This window comes from Typopeltis vanoorti, chromosome 9 (assembly GCF_054136105.1).
Source record: "Typopeltis vanoorti isolate ZY-2024b chromosome 9, IOZ_Tvanoo_1.0, whole genome shotgun sequence".
In the NCBI taxonomy this organism is placed as follows: Eukaryota; Metazoa; Arthropoda; class Arachnida; order Uropygi; family Thelyphonidae; genus Typopeltis; species Typopeltis vanoorti.
In genome coordinates this window covers 105029420-105048582 of record NC_143557.1, presented here as the reverse complement: position 1 = coordinate 105048582, position 19163 = coordinate 105029420, and the positions used below count along the sequence as shown (strand labels likewise).

The following is a 19163-nucleotide window of genomic DNA, read 5'->3' as shown; positions in this document are numbered from 1 at the left end:
CTTCTAAAGCACTTTTGGCTAAATCAATCCACCTAGACCTTGGTCTTCCTCTAGGTCTCATTCCTGCCATCTTGGCATCAAACACCTGTTTTGCTAACCTTTCCTCAATCATTCTATTTAAGTTGCCATATCACCTTAGATTAGCTCTTCTCTCACATTCTGGAATGCTAAGAATGTCAAGTTCCTTTCTAATATCTTCATTTTTAATATGATACTGCCACTGATAACATCTTTTTACTCTGATATTTTAAATAATTAGTGGTACTGTTGCTACAGTTATTTTGGAAATATTTGAATTTTAGAGGAAAATTTACATTCTCAACAAATAATAAAACTATTATTCAGCCAAATAATTAGGGCTAAATGGCTTCACCTGCTCCCATTAGGAAATAAGTCATTAGTAGATTTACTTAAGTACTAAATTGTAACCAATCTCATGCTTTCTTTTATTTGAATTTCTTTTTGTCATCTATATGTGCATCAATGAGTGGTGAAGGTTTCAGAGAGTATTTTTAGCATGTCTGTCTGTCTGTATGATCAAGATCACACCAAACTCCCAAAAAACAAGAAGCAATGCCCACCAAATTTGTATGCTGTCCAGTTCATATTACCACACACTTAAGGTAAAACTAAACCCAGGTGGATTTTATCTAAAGAGATGGGACCCAAATTTGGAAAACCATCTCCTCTTATCATAACTTGAAGCAAAGTAAAGGTTTGGTTAGATCCTTTTACATGGAAGGAATCCAAACTCTTGTAGATTTTACCTACTGAGTAAGAGTTTAGGGCCACCAAATTTGGTTTAAAATTTTCTCATAATATAACAGCATAGGGTTTAATTCGACCCTTAAACAAATGGTTGGTGGATTTCAGTTAAGTGGTATGAGTTAAGCTGCATAATTTTAGTGCTACTTAAAATCATTTATATAATAATTAACATTTTGTTTTTGATTCCAATTTTAAATTTGTAGTTTCCTTTCAGAGATATTTCAGGGTGTAGAGTTTACCTATCTGCTAATAAATGCAGTTTGCTATATGCAAAATTTTGAGCTTCCACTGTTCACAATATGTTGTCTAAAAAGAGCATAACTGTTATGGGATTATTTTGGTCTATGAGTGTGAATGACTGCTGTATTGCTAATGGAAAGTTGTTTCTCAATTTTTTTTTCTTTTTTTTTCTTCAGACAGTAAATCAAAAAATGATAATTTCACAAGATCAAGATGGCTAAAGTTAGAATTATTACCTGAAAGTATATCATATCCCAAAACCCACAGAGATCCTCGCATGTAGTTTTCTTCTCACCTCTGTTATATTCACAATTGTCAATTAAACCAGAAAACTGCTGGAACCTTTGATTCAAAAGAAGTTCTGTTTGGCCTACTGTTGTTCGTATTTGACCTAGACCTTAAAAATAAATAAATGGTGCAATATAGAATTTTTCAAGAAGAAATCTGCATATAAAATATTACTATACTAAATCATCATGCAGTTCTTGGATAGTACTGGAGACTGGATAATGAAATGGCAATATACTCATACATTTTGCATGTATTTATTATATACTCTAAGGTTCTAAGGATGGCTGAACATACTAGAATTTGTACAGTACTAACATTTTTATTGTATTTTTTTATCAATTCATTATTGTCCCTAACTGTGGAAATCATTATTAATTAATTAATTAATTATTTTATTTTTATTTAGAATAGTGCCTGTGCAGCTCAGTGGAAGTGGTGTTTACACTCCTCAGTGCTAAACCACCCAAAGAAAGAGCATCAAGAGTTAGATTCTAGTCGCCGACTAGAGGAACTTTTTTCTAAGCCTTTTTTTCGATCGATACCCAAGTTAATCGATTTATGGCATGGGCAGGTGGGTTTTCTCTCACAGAAACTCAGGTTTTTCATTCTATAAACTCAAGAAAATCGACAGTAGAACCTACAGTATTTTACAGACATTAAAAATACTGTGTTAGAGTTAGGTACCATAAGATGGTGGCACTTATTAGCTGTCTCTTCACTGCATGCCACTTAATTAGTGACAGCCTTGGGCGAGCTATCTCTGATTGGCTACCAGTGGAGATTGAACTGGCCACTCGGTCTCCAAAAGTTAGCTAGGGCAAAAATGGCCTCGCCTACTCCCTATACAGGAATAAAAATGCATTACCCGATTTTTTTTATATTCATTATTACTTTATTATTATTAGCAGTAGTAGATATGCTAAGCATTATCAGCATTCGAATCCAGACATGTTTACAGTCATTTATAAACATTAGAACAATCTTGGTAGCTGATTTTTTTTTTTTTTTTTTTTTTCTGGTATCTCTGCAAAAAATTGCAGAGATACCAGAATTCAATATATAAAAAACAGGGGAAAATCCAAAAATATGACAGCACTGAGTTTAAGTAACCACCAAAAAATTATGGATTATACTTGAGCATGTTGAGAACTCATGGGAAAGGTCACTAAATATTAGCCAATGTACATTTAAACACACTCCTTTTGTTATAAGGGGGAAAAAAACATGATTTCTGGACTCTTAATTCATTTACCAGACAATATTCAGTGGCAAATCTTGAAGAAAATATTGATTGATTCAGCCACAGAGGCATGTGGTGAGGTTGTCTGCAAAGATAGAAAAATCAGAACTCCATTGTGTACTCAGGAATTAAAGAGGCAGTGAAGGAAAAGAAGAAAGCATATCAAAAGTTCTTGGCAAGTAAGTTAACGCCTACCCCCAGGGGTACGCGAAAGGTCGTTAGGGATACGTGGCAATTTTCGGCTATGCATAATTAAAGGAGTCATTATATTTTTCAACAAATGCAATTAGAGACCTGGATAAAACGGCACTAACTAATGAATCACATCCCCTCTCCATCAGAAACTGCTGTGTACACCAAGCAAAACTATGTATTGCCGGTGGAACATATGGTTTTGCTTGACACCACCCCCGTCGTCAACGTGTTAAAACTAAGAAATATATAGTGAATGTGTTTCAGATATTATGGAATTCGGTTGAAGGGAATTAGCATTTCAACTCAACTGCTGAAATGCTAATTTGTCTTTGGTTCGCGCAATCTTTTGTTAATACCGCACCAATCATATGCAGTTCTTCGCTGCTCTACGTATCTCAAGTCTTGTAAATTACTGGTAATTTTTGCTTGAAATAATGGGAAAGAAGATGACGCTATTTGGGTAGATGACTTTGATGATGCACACAAAGAAACTGTTCTCGATGCCAAGAGTAGTGATAGTGAGTAGAAGCTTCTTGGTAAGTCGCACCATTTTCAGTATTTTTTCTGAAAATTTTAGTTTCCGAAAATTCCCGCACGTATCTCGCAACACGATTTTTTAGTTTTAATTTTGGGAAAAAAGTTAGTTATATTCGAGTAAATACAGTATTGTTTTTTAGCTTTCAAATTCTTACGTATGGATCACTGGTTAAACATTGGATTTATAAAACCACCAAAACAGAGCAATATAGCAAATACAAGTAGCTGTAAGCAACAAAAAAACATTGATATTGCATTTGGATCAAATGAAATTGATAAAAGTGTGTCATCTGACATCTCTAGAGAACCAAAATTTAAAAATAAATCATATTTTTTGTTTACATGAACATATAAATTCAAATAAAATAGATATTTAATTTAAATTAATTCATTTATTTTTTAATTAATTAGGGGGTACTTGGTAATAATGAAAATTTAAGAAGGTATGCAGATATCTGAAGTGTGAGAAACACTGCCTTAATGCAAGCATTATACATGTCTGCAAGGAGACGTGCTTTGCATTATGGGAGATACTAAGGCAAGTGATGAGAACTTATACCACCTTTACCACGAGTTGCCCCAGTCCTGAAGATACTTCAGAAGCAAACTTTGTTTGCTTACACTTGGATAAAGGATTAAACTAAATATATAATTCATACCAGCTTTGTTGATTGACTATTTCAAAAATTAATTTACCATCTTTACTAAAAATCGTGCCCAAGTAGCTGAAATGTTTTACTTGTTCTATTCTATAGAACAAGTAAAACATATAAAACAAAAATATAGGTTCTCCATTCACAACGCACTGATATTTTCAATGCTTCTGCCTATTTTCATTGTCTTTCTTGTTATTGCTGATCTTCATACCATTACAATAGTAATGGTATGAAGATCAGCAATATTAATATTTAGTCAGGGAATCTTGCAGACTTGTAGCAGATTCTACTTCTAAATCTGCTATTTAGAAGTATAATCTGAAGTATAATTCATCATTCGCATAAAGCAAAGAGCTGACAATAACATCTCCAATTTTGATATCAAGCTTAATACCACTTTCTCTCATAATATAATCCATATAGATAATGAATAACAGAGGGGGATAATGTACATCCTTGTCTGACACCAGATTTAACATTAACCCATCTTCCTGTACTTTCTTCTGCTACTAACTGCTGATTTACAATTCAAATAAAGACTCTTGATATAATGCTCCACTGACACCATACAACATTAGTGTTTTGAATAGCTTCTCTCTTGGGACCTTGTCATAAGCCTTTTACAGATCTACAAAACTTAAATACAGATCTCCATTATATTCCCATGATTTCTCAACTATTTGTCTTAAAGTGAAATTGTGATCCTGACAGCCTCTATTTGGCCTGAATCCAGCTTGTTCTTCACCAAGCTTCCCTTACACAATCTTTTCCAAGTATACTTGCATAAATTTTATTAGGAACACTCAGTAGAGAAATACCTCTGTAATTCTCACATGCAGTTTTATTTCCCTTTTTATATATGAGCAATATGAGAGACTCCAATCATCTGGAATTTGCCCCTCTGGCCAGGCCTTGTGAACTATGCAGTGCAGCCACTGCAAGACTTTATACCTCCATACTTGAGATTTCTAGTCGAATATCATCTACTCTTGCTGCCTTTCCACATTTCAAGATTTTGATGGCTTTTTCTACTTCAAGTATGGATATGTATACCTAACTGCATGCCTGTTGAGTGTTTTTTTGCCACTGTGCCGCCACTGCTTGTTTCATTTAGCAACTTTTCGAAGTAATTACTCCATACATCAAGGATATCTTTTTCTCCAGTTTTCATGTCACTTTTATCCTCTCTAACTCCTTTTACAGAACTCTTTCCTCCATTTCTAAGCTTCTTCAACAAACTCCAGATATCTTACCACATTCTTGATATTTATTTTCTATGTTCTTTTCAAAGGTCACGAATTTTATTTAGCTAGTTTTACACAGTGTTTCGCTTTCTTACATATGTCTCTGTATTCTCTAAGAGCAAAAGCTAACTTATTTGCCAGGAACTTTTGATATGCTTTCTTCTTTTCCTTCACGGCCTCTTTAACTTCCTGTGTCCACCATAGAGTTCTGATTTTTCTATCCTTACAGACAACCTCACCACATGCCTGTCTGGCTGAATCAGTCAGTGTTTTCTTCAGGGCTTGCCACTGAATCTCCAAGGTTTGGTTTCTGTTCTCAAACTTTTTCATTTTTTTCTTCAATCATGTTGTTGTTTTAAATTGCAGTTCACATCTGAGAGCTGCTCAACTTTTATTCGCTTTAAAACTTTCTTACATGTTCTTCTTTTCAATATGAAATTCAATTTTATCATGCTCAGGACTAAATGGTGATCACTTCCAATTTCAAATCCTCTGTACACTCTGGTGTCCTGCACCAGGGAGAAAACAACACTATCAACAATAACATAGTCTATGAGACTTTTATTATCCCTTGCCTCTTCTCTCAATGTGAATTTATGCACATTTTTATTTTGGAACATTGTGATAGTAATAACTAGTTCATGTCCTGAGCAGAAATCCAACAGGTATTTGTCATTATTATTAGCGTTGCTCTTTTCTCCAAATTTTTTAAAATATTTCTATATGCCTGACAATCATTTCCTAAGTGGAGGTTTCTGTGGTTTAGAAGTTCATATGGCATATTCCGGTAATGGACCACATTTTTTTATTAAGCTAAAAGCACAATAAAGAAATAAAACCCGACAAGTTTCATAAGTCGTTTGACTTATGAAACTTGATTGTGAACAATATTGTGAAACATTATGATTGTGAACAATAGAACGTGGCATCTTCAAGAGTAAAAGGTAACTGAAAGTTAAAACAACAAAAAAGAGAAATTAACAGTTCATACTATACAGTTGTAGCTGTCTGACTGTTCATAAAATTAAAAAATCAGAATGCAGATTCAAAGCAGTGCTAAGTTTAAACAATACTGGATGATGCCACGTTCTATTGTTCACAATCATAATGTCTGAGGTCTGACTGAGGAATATTTTTTATCAAAGCTGACCAAACTTGGTGTAGAATTAAGCCTTGGTTTTTATTGCATTGTGTTGGAATTCTAAGCATGTTTGCAGCTTCTTTAAATTTCTTTATGTAACAGTTTTTTTTTATATAAGACGTTTGTTTTGTGCCAGAGTACATTGTGGCCGGTGGAAGTGGTATGGAAAGCTAGACCTGATTTGTGTTCTCTTCTGTTTTGCATATCCTTTTGGTGTTCGTTCATGCATATTTCCCCAAATCTTCCTATCTGTCCTATGTAGCAGATGCCGCAAGAACAGTAAATTTTATAAACACCTGGGTTTTTTAAAGGATGATGTGGAGGTTTCGGTTCCGATGCAGAGATAACGAAATCGTACCTAAGTTCATCCAAATCAAGCGTGCATTCCATACAAATAAAGCTAACAGAATTTACTGAAGAATGGAACTAACGATTCTGAGAGAAAGGATTTCAGCCATTAGATCAGAATTAGCACAAATTAGCCGAGATACATTTTCTCTACATAATGAGTTAGCCACATCTCTTCCGTCCGACCTGTGGAACAACATAGACACCATCACATATAACAAAGCTGCAGCAATTTTTGATTGGAAGAAGCATACTTTAATCAAAAAATTTAACTTACTTCTTCATGAAAAACAAAAACAAAAAAAACACCTAGATTATTCCAAAGTAGTTGTTAACCTTTATTTAAGAGTCCAATCAAGAACTGAAAAAAATCTACTAATGAAAGGTTTCAACTTTGCCTTAACGCCACGTTTCCTACCAAAAATTGACATAATCGCTCAAATAGAAAAGGAATAAGAAATTTACCTGGTGATACATCAGATCTCATCCGCATATAGAGCACAGCATTACTATTGCAAAGCAAATTACCTCAAAGGAACCTTCCTTACACGGAATACACATCCCTCAAAGAACTAAAATCAGACAAAAATATCATTATAATGAAAGCAGATAAAGAGAATGCAACAGTAGTTTTGAACTGAACTCTGAAGATTATAACAATAAAATGAAATTTCTTCTTGAAGATTCTAATACCTATAGACCTTTAGACAGAGATACCACATGGCGTGCTCACAATAAAACCAATGATCTTATTAAAAAGATGCCTAATTGGACTGAAGAACTTAAAAGAACTCTACAATCAAAACACCCATTAGTTCCAAGAATTTATGGTGTACCAAAAATACATAAGATAGGTATTCCCTTAAGACTGATAGTGTATGGAAGAGACTCTAAGACTTCTACTTTAGCAAAACATCTCACTAACATGATTTTACCTCACACAGGAAAAACATCTTCTTTCATCAAGAACAGTGCACATTTTATTGAAAAGTTAAAAGATATTTACATTGGTCCTTCAGACATCTTAGCAAGTTTGGATTTACAAATGTAAATTTGTAAATCCAAACTTGGAACAAATATTTACAAATGTTCCAAGAAACGAAACTGTGAATCTCCTTGAAGACCTCTTTCCTCCAGACATCATAGATCTTTATAAACATTGTATAAATAATACTTTTTTCATGTATCAAGACATTTACCTGGTGTAAATGTCTTGATACAAAATGAATTTTGGGAACAAAAAGAAGGATTGGCTATGGGCTCTTCCCTCTCTGCGGCTTTAGCTAACCTTTTTATGGAAAATTTTGAAAATAATGCTTTAATCAATTATCATAAAAAACCAAAAATTTGGCTACGCTATGTAGACAATATTTTCATCATTTGGCCAGGAACAACAGATGAACTCATTGCTTTCAAAGATTACCTGAATAATTTACATAAGAATATAAAATTTACTTTAGAACAAGAAGAACTTAGAAAACTTCCTTTTCTTGACATCCTATTAGAAGTCGATGAAAAAGATAATAAACTTTCTTTCTCAATATATAGAAAACCCACCAACACAGGAATATTTCTAAATGCAGCCTCACACCACCACCCTTTGCAAAAAATAGGTCTAATAAAAACCCTGAGGGACAGAGCTTATATTTCCAGCACAGAAAAACAGAGAAATGAAGAATTGGAATATTTAACACAGATCCTCAAAAAAAATGGTTATGAACTGTTGTGTCGGAAATAACTGGCCCACTCTAAGTCGGCCATTGTTTCAGACACAATATGACAGAATAGTATCTTAACATAAAGACATGCTTAAACTCTCAAGAGCAGACGCAGAGGTAATAAATAACTTGTAAATGAAAAGTGTATTAATTTAATTGATAATATTCTTGTAATATAATTCAAATATTGTTTTAATATAATTCAAATAATACCCAATACAGGGAAAATTATGTTAACCAATCAGCAGAAGGCCTGATCATTATGCAATAGTCCGTGACAGCAAAAAACCCGAAAAGTACTCCTGTAACTCCTGCAGTAACAGTTCCGTCGAGAAGACCGCTAAGAAAAGAACATGACCTCATCGTTATCCGACGAATCAAAGACAGCTGAGTGAGTGACGTAGACAGAGAGTGAGGGTGCTCGCCGCTGAGATATAAGGAGCGGCGTACACTTCAAACGCTCTCTTGTTTTCTGCACCTTTCTGTGTTCTAGAGAGAAGGCCGTGAAGGCTGAGGAAGCTTGTCACTGGTGTCCAGCAACCTTCCACGTTACTGTGGGACCCGATGTGTACAGGACGTCCAACTGAACAACAGGGAACCAGCAGACAGGGCCATTGGTGAGTTTGCTGTCAATGTGACGATAGTGAAGAACCCAACACTTCGAAAGGAATGAATAAAGAAAGACAGCGGAGCGACAAGGAAGGCTTGCCATGTCCAAGGATCAGACTTAAAACAAAAGGAACCACTTCGCTAAGAAGATTAACCGGTAAGGCAAATATCTCTTACCTTATATGTATAAGTGCTCTAAAACCACAGTGAACAAGGAAAAAGGGGAGAACCTTAAGCATAGCCCTGCTTGACCCGACTAGAAGATCCGTTTTTGGACTGAACGTCTTGATAGGACCTTCCTGTTGTAATTTGTAAATTTGTGTTTGAGTGAACTTATAATAGAACAGTTAAGAGATGAATTATTATATGAGATACAATGAATGAAGGTACTGCTCTGTACATTAAGCCTGTGACTTGCATAAGTCTTATAGCAAGGAATTTTCCTTTTTACAAGATTTGTAAAAAGGAAAATAAGATTGAGTGAACGTATCATGTGTAATTTGATTAATTTTGTATTGCCAAAACTTGCATAACAACTGGAGTATCATTTAATCTTAGTGCAAACCGTGGAAATAACACTGATTAATTAATGCTCCTGGATTATAATTGTATGAGCCAAGATATTAAGAAGTCTGTGAGAGGAATTGATTGAGCCTATTGCAGTTGCGTGGGCATTTGTGCAAGAACCTATTTCCTTTTTTTATTATTATTATTATTACATGATTTCCTGTATATGAATTTTAGTTGTATTAAAATGCATTATCTAAAATCAAAGTTTGTATGCTTCTGTTGTTTGAGACTGACCTACCACTTATAAAAAATTCGAAACTGAGTAAGTGTGTGTGTGTGTGGGGGGAAGACATTTGACGTAACATAAAGAGGGGAGCCGCAACTGCATACCATGTGTTCCCAATGCTAAGTAATAATGTCGAGATAGTTATTAAAGTAAGCTTAAGTATCAGGAACTAGTCACCGGCTGGTGCAGTCAATCTAAGATAAATAAATTTGTCGGAGGCTAACTTCTGGTACGAGTAAGACATAAGTTGTAAAATACACAAGAACGAGAAAAAGCAAAAGTAACGAGATATAACATGAAGAAGTAAAAGTAAAAATAACGAGATATAACAGAACCCAAGACTATCAAAAAAATCCTCCACACCTCTCCTACAAGCATCTCACAGAAACAAGATTTCAAAAATGCCATCACGTTTTCATATATCAAGAATGTTACAGTCAAGATGGCTAAATTACTAAACGAACATAACATCAAAATAGCCTTTCTGCCACTGGAAAAAATTTCAAGATTTCTATATCCCCAGAAACCTCTACATCATCCTTTAAAAAACCAGGTGTTTATAAAATTTACTGTTCTTGCGGCATCTGCTACATAGGACAGATAGGAAGATTTGGGGAAATATGCATGAACGAACACCAAAAGGATATGCAAAACAGAAGAGAACACAAATCAGGTCTAGCTTTCCATACCACTTCCACCGGCCACAATGTACTCTGGCAGAAAACAAACGTCTTATATAAAAAAAAACTGTTACATAAAGAAATTTAAAGAAGCAGCAAACATGATTTTTTATGTTTGCAGCATTAGAATTCCAACACAATGCAATAAAAACCAAGGCTTAATTCTACACCAAGTGGTCAGCTTTGATAAAAAATATACCTCAGTCAGACCTCGGACATTATGATTGTGAACAACAGAAAGTGGCATCATCCAGCATTGTTTAAACTTAGCACTGCTTTGAATCTGCATTCTGATTTTTTAATTTTATAAACAGTCAGATGGCTACAACTGTATAGTATGAACTATTAATTTCTCTTTTTTGTTGTTTTAACTTTCAGTTACCTTTTACCCCTGAAGATGTAAGTCAAACGACTTACGAAACTTGTCGGGTTTTATTTCTTTATTGTGCTTTCAGCTTAATAAAAAAATGTGGTCCAATTACCGGAATATGCCTTATGAATCATTTCCTACTCTACTATTTAGATCCCCAACAAGGACCAACATCTTTTTTCATTGTGTCAGTTGCTTTCTCTAAAGGCTCAGAAAATTTCTCCACTTCCACTTTAGTAGAACCTTCTGTGTGACCAAAGGCATAAATAAGACCCTTCTAGTTCTCCATTCTGATATTTGCCCACATCACTCTACTTGATCTTGCCTGTTATTCAAGAAGATTATCATATTTAGTGTTTAATATTATAGATATTTCTTTTTGCTGATTATTATTTCCTGAATATAACATCTTGTATTTGTTGCTTAGAAAGATTTTACCTGATTTTATCGTCTTTGTTTTGGTGACAGCTATTATGTACATCTGGTATTTATTTAATTCTTCTGCTAGTGCCATTTCTTTTCTATTATGCTTCTTATGTTGATGGTGTCAATCTTGATCTCTGCTGATGTTGAGTTTGGATTTGTTCAGTAGCTGACTTTGCAATGTTTTCCCTGGTGAAAACAACGGAGGCTTTGTTTAACCAGGCGATGCCCCCCCAGCATTAAATTCTGTCATGTTGTACCATAATTTTCTTATGGTTTAAGCCAATAAGAATACAATTTGGTTGTCTAAATCCAAAATTGCAACTCATCCTCATTCATTTAGTATCCAGATAGATACCTAACAGAGTGCACCATGAGAAGGTGAGGACTGGACATTAGGTCAGAAGCCCTGGTCAGTTCTCCACTTTCTTTAAAGGCTATATGGAGGTCTCCCTCTCAGTTATGCAGTTTTCACCCTTAAGCACATCAAATGGGAGAAAAAAACAACACAAAAACTGCATCATTACATCAAGTTCAAACAACGTTTTTGTGAAATCAGCAGTTGAAAAGCAAACCTATCCAAAATACAATTATATCTTGCTTATCACAAGTAAGATTTCGCTTCTCCTCAGACACTGCACCATTGTGTTACAGATTTTGAGTCCTCTTTTGTCTGGGAATGATATAAAAATAACTTGCCTTTAATAATACCCAGATCTTCAGTCAAGATTAGATTTTTGTTAAGCTAACTTACACTTCTAGCTTTTATATAGCAGAAAGACATCACATCCACAGCCTTTTAAGCCTCCATTCAAAGTTGCCTATACAACTCGTAATAAGTTCCTAATCTGCCCAACCTTAGAATGCTGATCTCACATTTGGTGTTCATCAAAAATCTTTAAGAAGCTTTATACTACCCAGAAGTCCTCTCTCTCTCTCTCACACACACATACATTCTAAAATTTCTCATACAGTTATTACTTTATGCCTTTTCAATCGGTATTTTCATGATAACTGCTCTGCTAACTGGTCATGATCATTCACAGCTTTTCAAGAAAAACATCAACACATCCCTGCTTTCAAACGATCACTTATATTCTATACACAGTACTAATGGGTAACATGTTCTTCCATATTGCTTATGTGTGGGAGTGATATATATATATATATATATATTATTAAGTACATGTTATTACTACTGGATGATTTAAATGCTTGCATAGGCTATATGAAAATTCAAAATCATGAGAATTTCTGAAGAATTAGTAAAAACAGAAACAGTCAAATAATAGTGATAAACCTCAAACACAAACATATAAATTTATAAGACACATGAATAACTTTAGAGAATTGATCAAGATCAATACTACTTTTGGAGGACTGACTTAAATACTATAAAGAATTATGGACAATTAATGACAACTTACTCTCAGAACCATTATTTGCAAATAATTCAACAGAGTCCTTAACACTTGAAGATTTAGAGTAAACACTTAAACAATGCAAGAGCCACAGAAGCCAAGGAGAAGATGGTATCAATATTGAACTTTTCAAATGCTCTGGAGACAACTTCAGATACAAACTACAAGATTCATGAATAAAATTAAAAGGCCAATTACCACAAGAAAATTGGCAAAATGCTATGACTGTCCCCAACTTCAAAAAAAAAAAAAGACAATATTAATGAATGTCAAAATTATAGAGGCATTAGCCTTTTAAATACCGGATATAAAATATATTCAAGTCTTTTAAAGACTAAATTAATCAAATATTATTGGAGAGGTACAAAACAGTATCCATAAAGGCAGATCCTGCACCAACGCCTTTTTTAATCTTAAGCTCCTGATAGAAAAAAGAAGAGAATTCAATTTAGAGACCCATCTATTATTCATCGATTATAAAAATTGCACACACTTGGATAAAGGATTAAACTAAATTTATTATAGTCTGACCAAGTGAAAAATAAGCTTTCAACATCTTTCTCTAAATCCAGAGTAATTTAATAAAAAGGTGGCACACCGTTTGGCAGCTCCTATAGGAGGAGATGACCTTGCTAATGCTTCTGCCTTGGTATCTCCACTTAGGCCTGGCTCCCACTGAAGAGACCTCAATAAAGGTCGAAACTAGTAGTGGCCCTTCCCTTAATGCATAACATAATACATATCCACAAGGAGATGTGTTTTGCTTTATGGGAGATACTGAGATAGGAATGTTGGTAGCTTGCTCCACCTTTGCAAGGAGTCGCCCGGTGTTGTACCGCTTTACCCCAGTCCTGAAGATACTTTCAGGCGCAAACTTTGTTTACACATACTTGGATAAAGGATTAAACTAAATTTATTATAGTCTGACCAAGTGAAAAATAAACTTTCAACAGAGGACCAATTAGAATTGGTCCTCTACCTTTAAATGAACATGTGCATCAACATGTTTTATAGAACAGGTTAATACATTCAAAAATATTTGAATGTATCTACAACTTATCTTATGAAAGAGAAAAGGACATGCAACATAAAATAACCAGTTATATTGGAATAACAAACTATTATCAGATATTCAATCCAAATTTAATAAGCAAGAAAACAAGAATATGAATCCATAACTCAATAGCAAAACTTATCCTAACATGGTTCAGAAGCACAGACTATAACTCAAGCAGAGTTATAGTCTAAGCTCCAAAATGAGATTCATGCACAAAACAGAAATAGCGATATCTTAAAGGAACTTGAGGTGATATCTGTTTTAGACTACATTGATCTTCATAGAGAGAGAGAGAGAGAGAGAGTGTGTGTGTGCATGCACGCGCACACACACAACAGTGAAATCTCTGAGTCTTTGGGCTCTATGGAGATCTGGTGATGATAATAATCAATACAACATTTTTGTAATTTTTTTAAAACATTATATTAGATATTTCAGTTATTGGCCAACACAGAGGATGATATATCTGCATAATTACAAGTTCATTAATGATTATAAATAATGTAGATAATAAACACAAGCTGCTTCCATGAAGTTCCTGACTGACATGGACAACATTAGAGCTGACAGCAGTTATTGCCATCACTAGATATTGTAATATTACTTGCCATCACTAGATATTGTAATATTGCTTCAACATGAAACGCAGTTGCTTGCCGTTTGCTCGGTAACCAGAATCTAAGTTATATCAGACTAAATACTTATGAGTTATATTCATTTTGCTGCTTGTTTTTATCATATAATTATAGTTTTTAATGTCAGCAAAATAAGAAATTCATTCATACTTTCTTCACTCCATATTGTATCACTTTGGAAGATCAATGTCACAATCAATTTTTCTGCTAATTATTTTAATCTCTAATACATTTTAAAATTCTCCAAGACCTTGATTGAAGATAATTATTTTTGTCAAACAATTATTTTATAAATTCATGAAAATCCAAATCTAAAAATGAATACAGCCTCCATCTGTTCCAAATTAAGGTTTCCTATTTTATTCATAATCTTAGTTCAAAGGTTAGTTATCATATGTAAATCTTGAATCATATCATGTAATGCATAATTTTTATAACGTAATCTGTAGGTTTTTGCATTTCAACTTTCTTGGTTTTCCCCCTAATCACTCACTACAAATCAAAATAAACAGTAGTTATGAAGTCAACTGTTATGTACATATTTTCGGCTAATTTCGATATTATGCGGCAGTTTTGAAGTAGCGATATTTTCCCTATAGTTTATCATTTGAAACGTGTAGGTGCATGCATCAAAATGAAATTTTATTTCCAAAATTTTCATAACAGAATTAATTCGCCTTTAATGGCTAACCCCCCCCCAAAAAAATTATCACCACACACACACATTCCTTTTATTTGAATTCGTTATTTTTCCAAAGTAATTGTACCGTGCAGTTTTCAACAAAAGACAAAGGCATAGAATTTCTGATAAAATACCATTGGATATAAATTAAAGACTCGCAATCGAAAACCCCAAGTAACATAGTTTAACACCATTTGTTGTTCATAAAAAAAATATAAAATAAAAATGGTTCCTGAAATTGAAATGTGCGACCCATATAATCTTATTTTGCAAGGAAAGGAAGCAAAATGTCATATTTATTTCAATAAATGTTATTTAAAAAATATAAATATTTGACATAATATTTCCAATGCAAACAAACATTTTGATTATTTATTTTCGCACATGTGAAATTCGTTTTTATTTGGGAAGAGACACAATAAGTAAATTGTGCAGCAAAAAAGGGTCAATCCAAGAAATACAGTGCACATAACTACAATAATCCGTTAACGGCAGGGGGGGGAGTTGAATGCATTTTAACAGATATGCAGATGAAGTTTCATCAGCATTCTGCCTTTTTATTAGGTCAAAGGGATTTTGAGTATATTTGCGAACAGATATATTCGACATAACTTAGCTAGTTTTGTTGTAAAAGCCGCATTTGAAGAAATATTAGTGGCATAATAATAAAATAGCAAAATTCATAATGCTTCAGAATAACTTGATAATTTTGATAATACCAAAAGAAGATGAGACACATCTGTAGAAATCTATTATTATTATTATTATTATTAGTCCTTTTAATTATGAACTCTATAAAGATATACTTAATAAATTTGTATTTTTGTGTTTTTAAATAAATAAACTAGTTTCATTTTGTCACAGATGATTTTCGCTGGACTACCTGGACTTTTAGACTATTGTTCTTATCAATTTTGTAAAAACTCGATTGCAGCTTAAATATTCCAAAGCACATTTACATCGATTTTTTACTTAGGTCAAGTCCCATAAGAATGTTGTAAAAAATAACCTTGTTTGCCTCTGTATATTTTGTATTAGATATATTTGTAAATAGCTCTTTGGAAATTAACTGTATATACTTCTTTAATAAGAATATGTTAGAGTGTTAAAAACAAAGGCAATGTTTTTCGCCAGAGCTGTATGTAATAGATCTACATGGTGGCGGCATTTGAAAGGTTGTTTATTAAATTTTGTGTGTATGAGAAAGGCTTACAAGCTCTGCACGTAAACACCTCCGAAGTCAGTCAGAAAGGTTCAAAGAACTTTCTGATGGTCGGCAACTTACAATCAAAAGAAGGCATAGAAGAGAACAAAGAGCAGGCCGAACTTGAAACTTAAGATGAAAGAATCATGCCGAATTCTTCGGTGGTTACAAACTTCGTGCGAGGTCTCAGAGAAGACATAATAAAAGGGACAGAGCCAAGCATATAGGGCTTCCCAGATCCAGAGGTCACTAAGGAGAAAGAGGGCTTCCCATTTCTAGAATTATCTTTTAATTATCTTTCTTACCATATTGTGATGAATTCATAGCGTTAATAGCTAAAAAAACAAGAGAAATATTAATATCAGAAATTAAGGAAGCTGCTTATTTTGCAATAATACTCGATTCAACGCCAGACATTGCCCATAATGACCAACTAGCTGTGATATTTAGGTATGTTGCTGCAAATTCTTACATCAGAGAAACATTTATCAGGTTCATTACACAACATAATTCCTTATATTTAGAAGAGGTAGTATTAAAAAAATTAGAAGAATTATCTTTGGATATAAAAATGTGTAGAGGGCAAAGCCATGATAACGCTGCCATTATGAAAGGTATCTATACAGGTTTACAAGCTGAAAAAATGTAGTCCCTCTGCACATTATATACCGTGCTCTAGTCATTCCTTAAATTTAATTGGCAACTATGCCGCAGAATCTTGTCCGGAAGCAGTACAATATTTTTGTTTTATTCAAAATGTATATAATTACTTTTCATCTTCAACAAGAAGATGGGGTATACTCCTTAAACATTTAGAAAAAAATCTTTAACAGTTAAAAGACTAAGTGAAACGAGGTGGTCCGCAAGATCTGAAGGCCATATTGGCTTTGAAACATGGATATAAACAAATTAAAGACGCATGACTTGAACTATCCATTTCTCCTCATGGAAAACCTATTTCTAAATTAGAGAGCTCATCATTGGCTGAACATTTTGACAAACCAGAAACAGCAATTTTAACAGTTATGTGGGACAAAATTTTACAATGAATAAATGCTACTAATAAATCTCTACAAGATCCCGATATGGATTTGTTTTTAGCTAATAATTTGTTACACTCTTTAGTTGGTTTTATTTTAAATATAAGAAATAGTTTTGCTGCTGTAAATGAAGAAGTTAATTTATTAACAGATGAGACAAAATTTAAAGATGAAAAGGAAAGAGTAAAAAACGAAAAAAAATGAGTGACGAAGTTTCACAATCTAACAATGAGATTATATTACATGGGAAAGAAAATTTCGCTGTGAACACTTTTAATGTCATTTGCGATAAGCTAATTTTGGAAATTAATGAAAGAACAAAAAGCTATTTCGACATATTAGATATATTTGACATTTTTTTGAAGGAAGATATAGATCAAGACAAGTACAAGATTAGTATTGATAAAATTTTACAAACTTATGGGACTGATATTGATCCAGAAAAATTTACTGATGAAGTTAAGCAATTTTTAATAATGATAAAGGAAGAAAATTCTTCAATTAAAAATATGTACAAATTTATAAACGATGGGTTAAGGTCTACTTTTCCGAAAGTAGAAAATATTTTAAAAATATTTTTGACGATGCCTATTTCAAATGCAAGTGCTGAACGCTCATTTTCAGTGTTGAAACGAATAAAAAATTATTTAAAAAGCAACTTGCACCAAAGTAAAACAAGTCACCTCTCGTTATTATGCATTGAATCAGATGTAATGGACTCAATCAATTATGATGACATTATAGATATATTTGCTAAAACCAAAGCCAGAAAAAAACTTTTAGTTATTAATTTTTTTATTTAAATTTGAACTGATTTATTTTTATACTTTTTTTAAAATGCAAATATATGTATACCAATGTTGTATTGTGTTATTAAAATGAGTTATTATGGAAATGTTGACTTTTATTTTCAATAAACTAAAAAAATGCCTATTTTTGAGGGCCTCATAATGATGTTGCGCCTCGGGCCTCCAAAAGTATAAATGCAGCCCTGACTCCAACAACAGTAGGGTGAGGTAAGTTTAGACTGTGGTGACCTATCTCAGTGTTCAATATACCATCGTCACTAAATGCCATAATTTTTATCTTAGTATGTAATGCAACAGGTTTATGTATCTTCTTATTTTCACTGGAAGCAACAGCATCCTTACTTTGAATTTTATCTGCCATTAACAATAAAGTAAAAAATAATAGTTATAAACAGTTTATAATTCATAGCAAAGCACAGAGAGATGCAGTGAGAAACAATGTCATAAACAAACAACTCATGAGAACTGCATGTCGGTTGATTCATGAGAAAGTCATGTCACTAAAACCATCGTATGAATGAATGTAGCATCGTATAAATAGGCATTAGTCATAAATGAAAAGTGTCATGTAAATCATTGTAAAGAGAAGTGTTGTAAGGCAGGATACTGATGTATTTAGAGTGTCTGCAATATTCAAAATGAGTCAATGAAAGAGCAAAAATTTGTTTAAGCTCATTCAATTGCTTCAGATCACTAAAATACTGAAGTCATCATCATCAGAAAGGTTCATTAGCACTACAATGAAAGAATGCTAGACTGGTCAGTCAAACATTAAGAGCATGGTGATTGTTTTCAGTGTGCATCAGAAATATGCAGATAAATTGTCGACCAACAGCATTATTTAGGTACATGCTAGTGCACTACTGTGACGAAGCAACTAGTTCACTTAAGTCACTTGTATAGTCAGTTTTGCTGAACACTTTCACTTAAATATTAAAGCGCTTAAATTAAAGCATGGTTTTGTGAAGGGTAGATCATGCCTCGGTAACCTGCTCAGGTTTTATAACACAGTGACGGCTGAACTGGATAAGGGTAATGGGTTTACATTGATACTGCTGG

At 33.4% G+C, this 19163-nt stretch overlaps 1 protein-coding gene across 1 annotated transcript in view; it reads right to left on the bottom strand.

Moving 5' to 3' along the window:
- LOC150103375 (DLG-associated protein 5-like) overlaps nucleotides 1–19163 on the bottom strand; it is a 74113-nt gene that overhangs the window by 43053 nt on the left and 11897 nt on the right. Inside the window, exon 3 of the mRNA XM_090398234.1 lies at nucleotides 1245–1405. Within this exon, the coding sequence (XP_090254360.1) occupies nucleotides 1245–1405 (161 nt within the window). The remainder of the gene's footprint in view (nucleotides 1–1244; nucleotides 1406–19163) is intronic.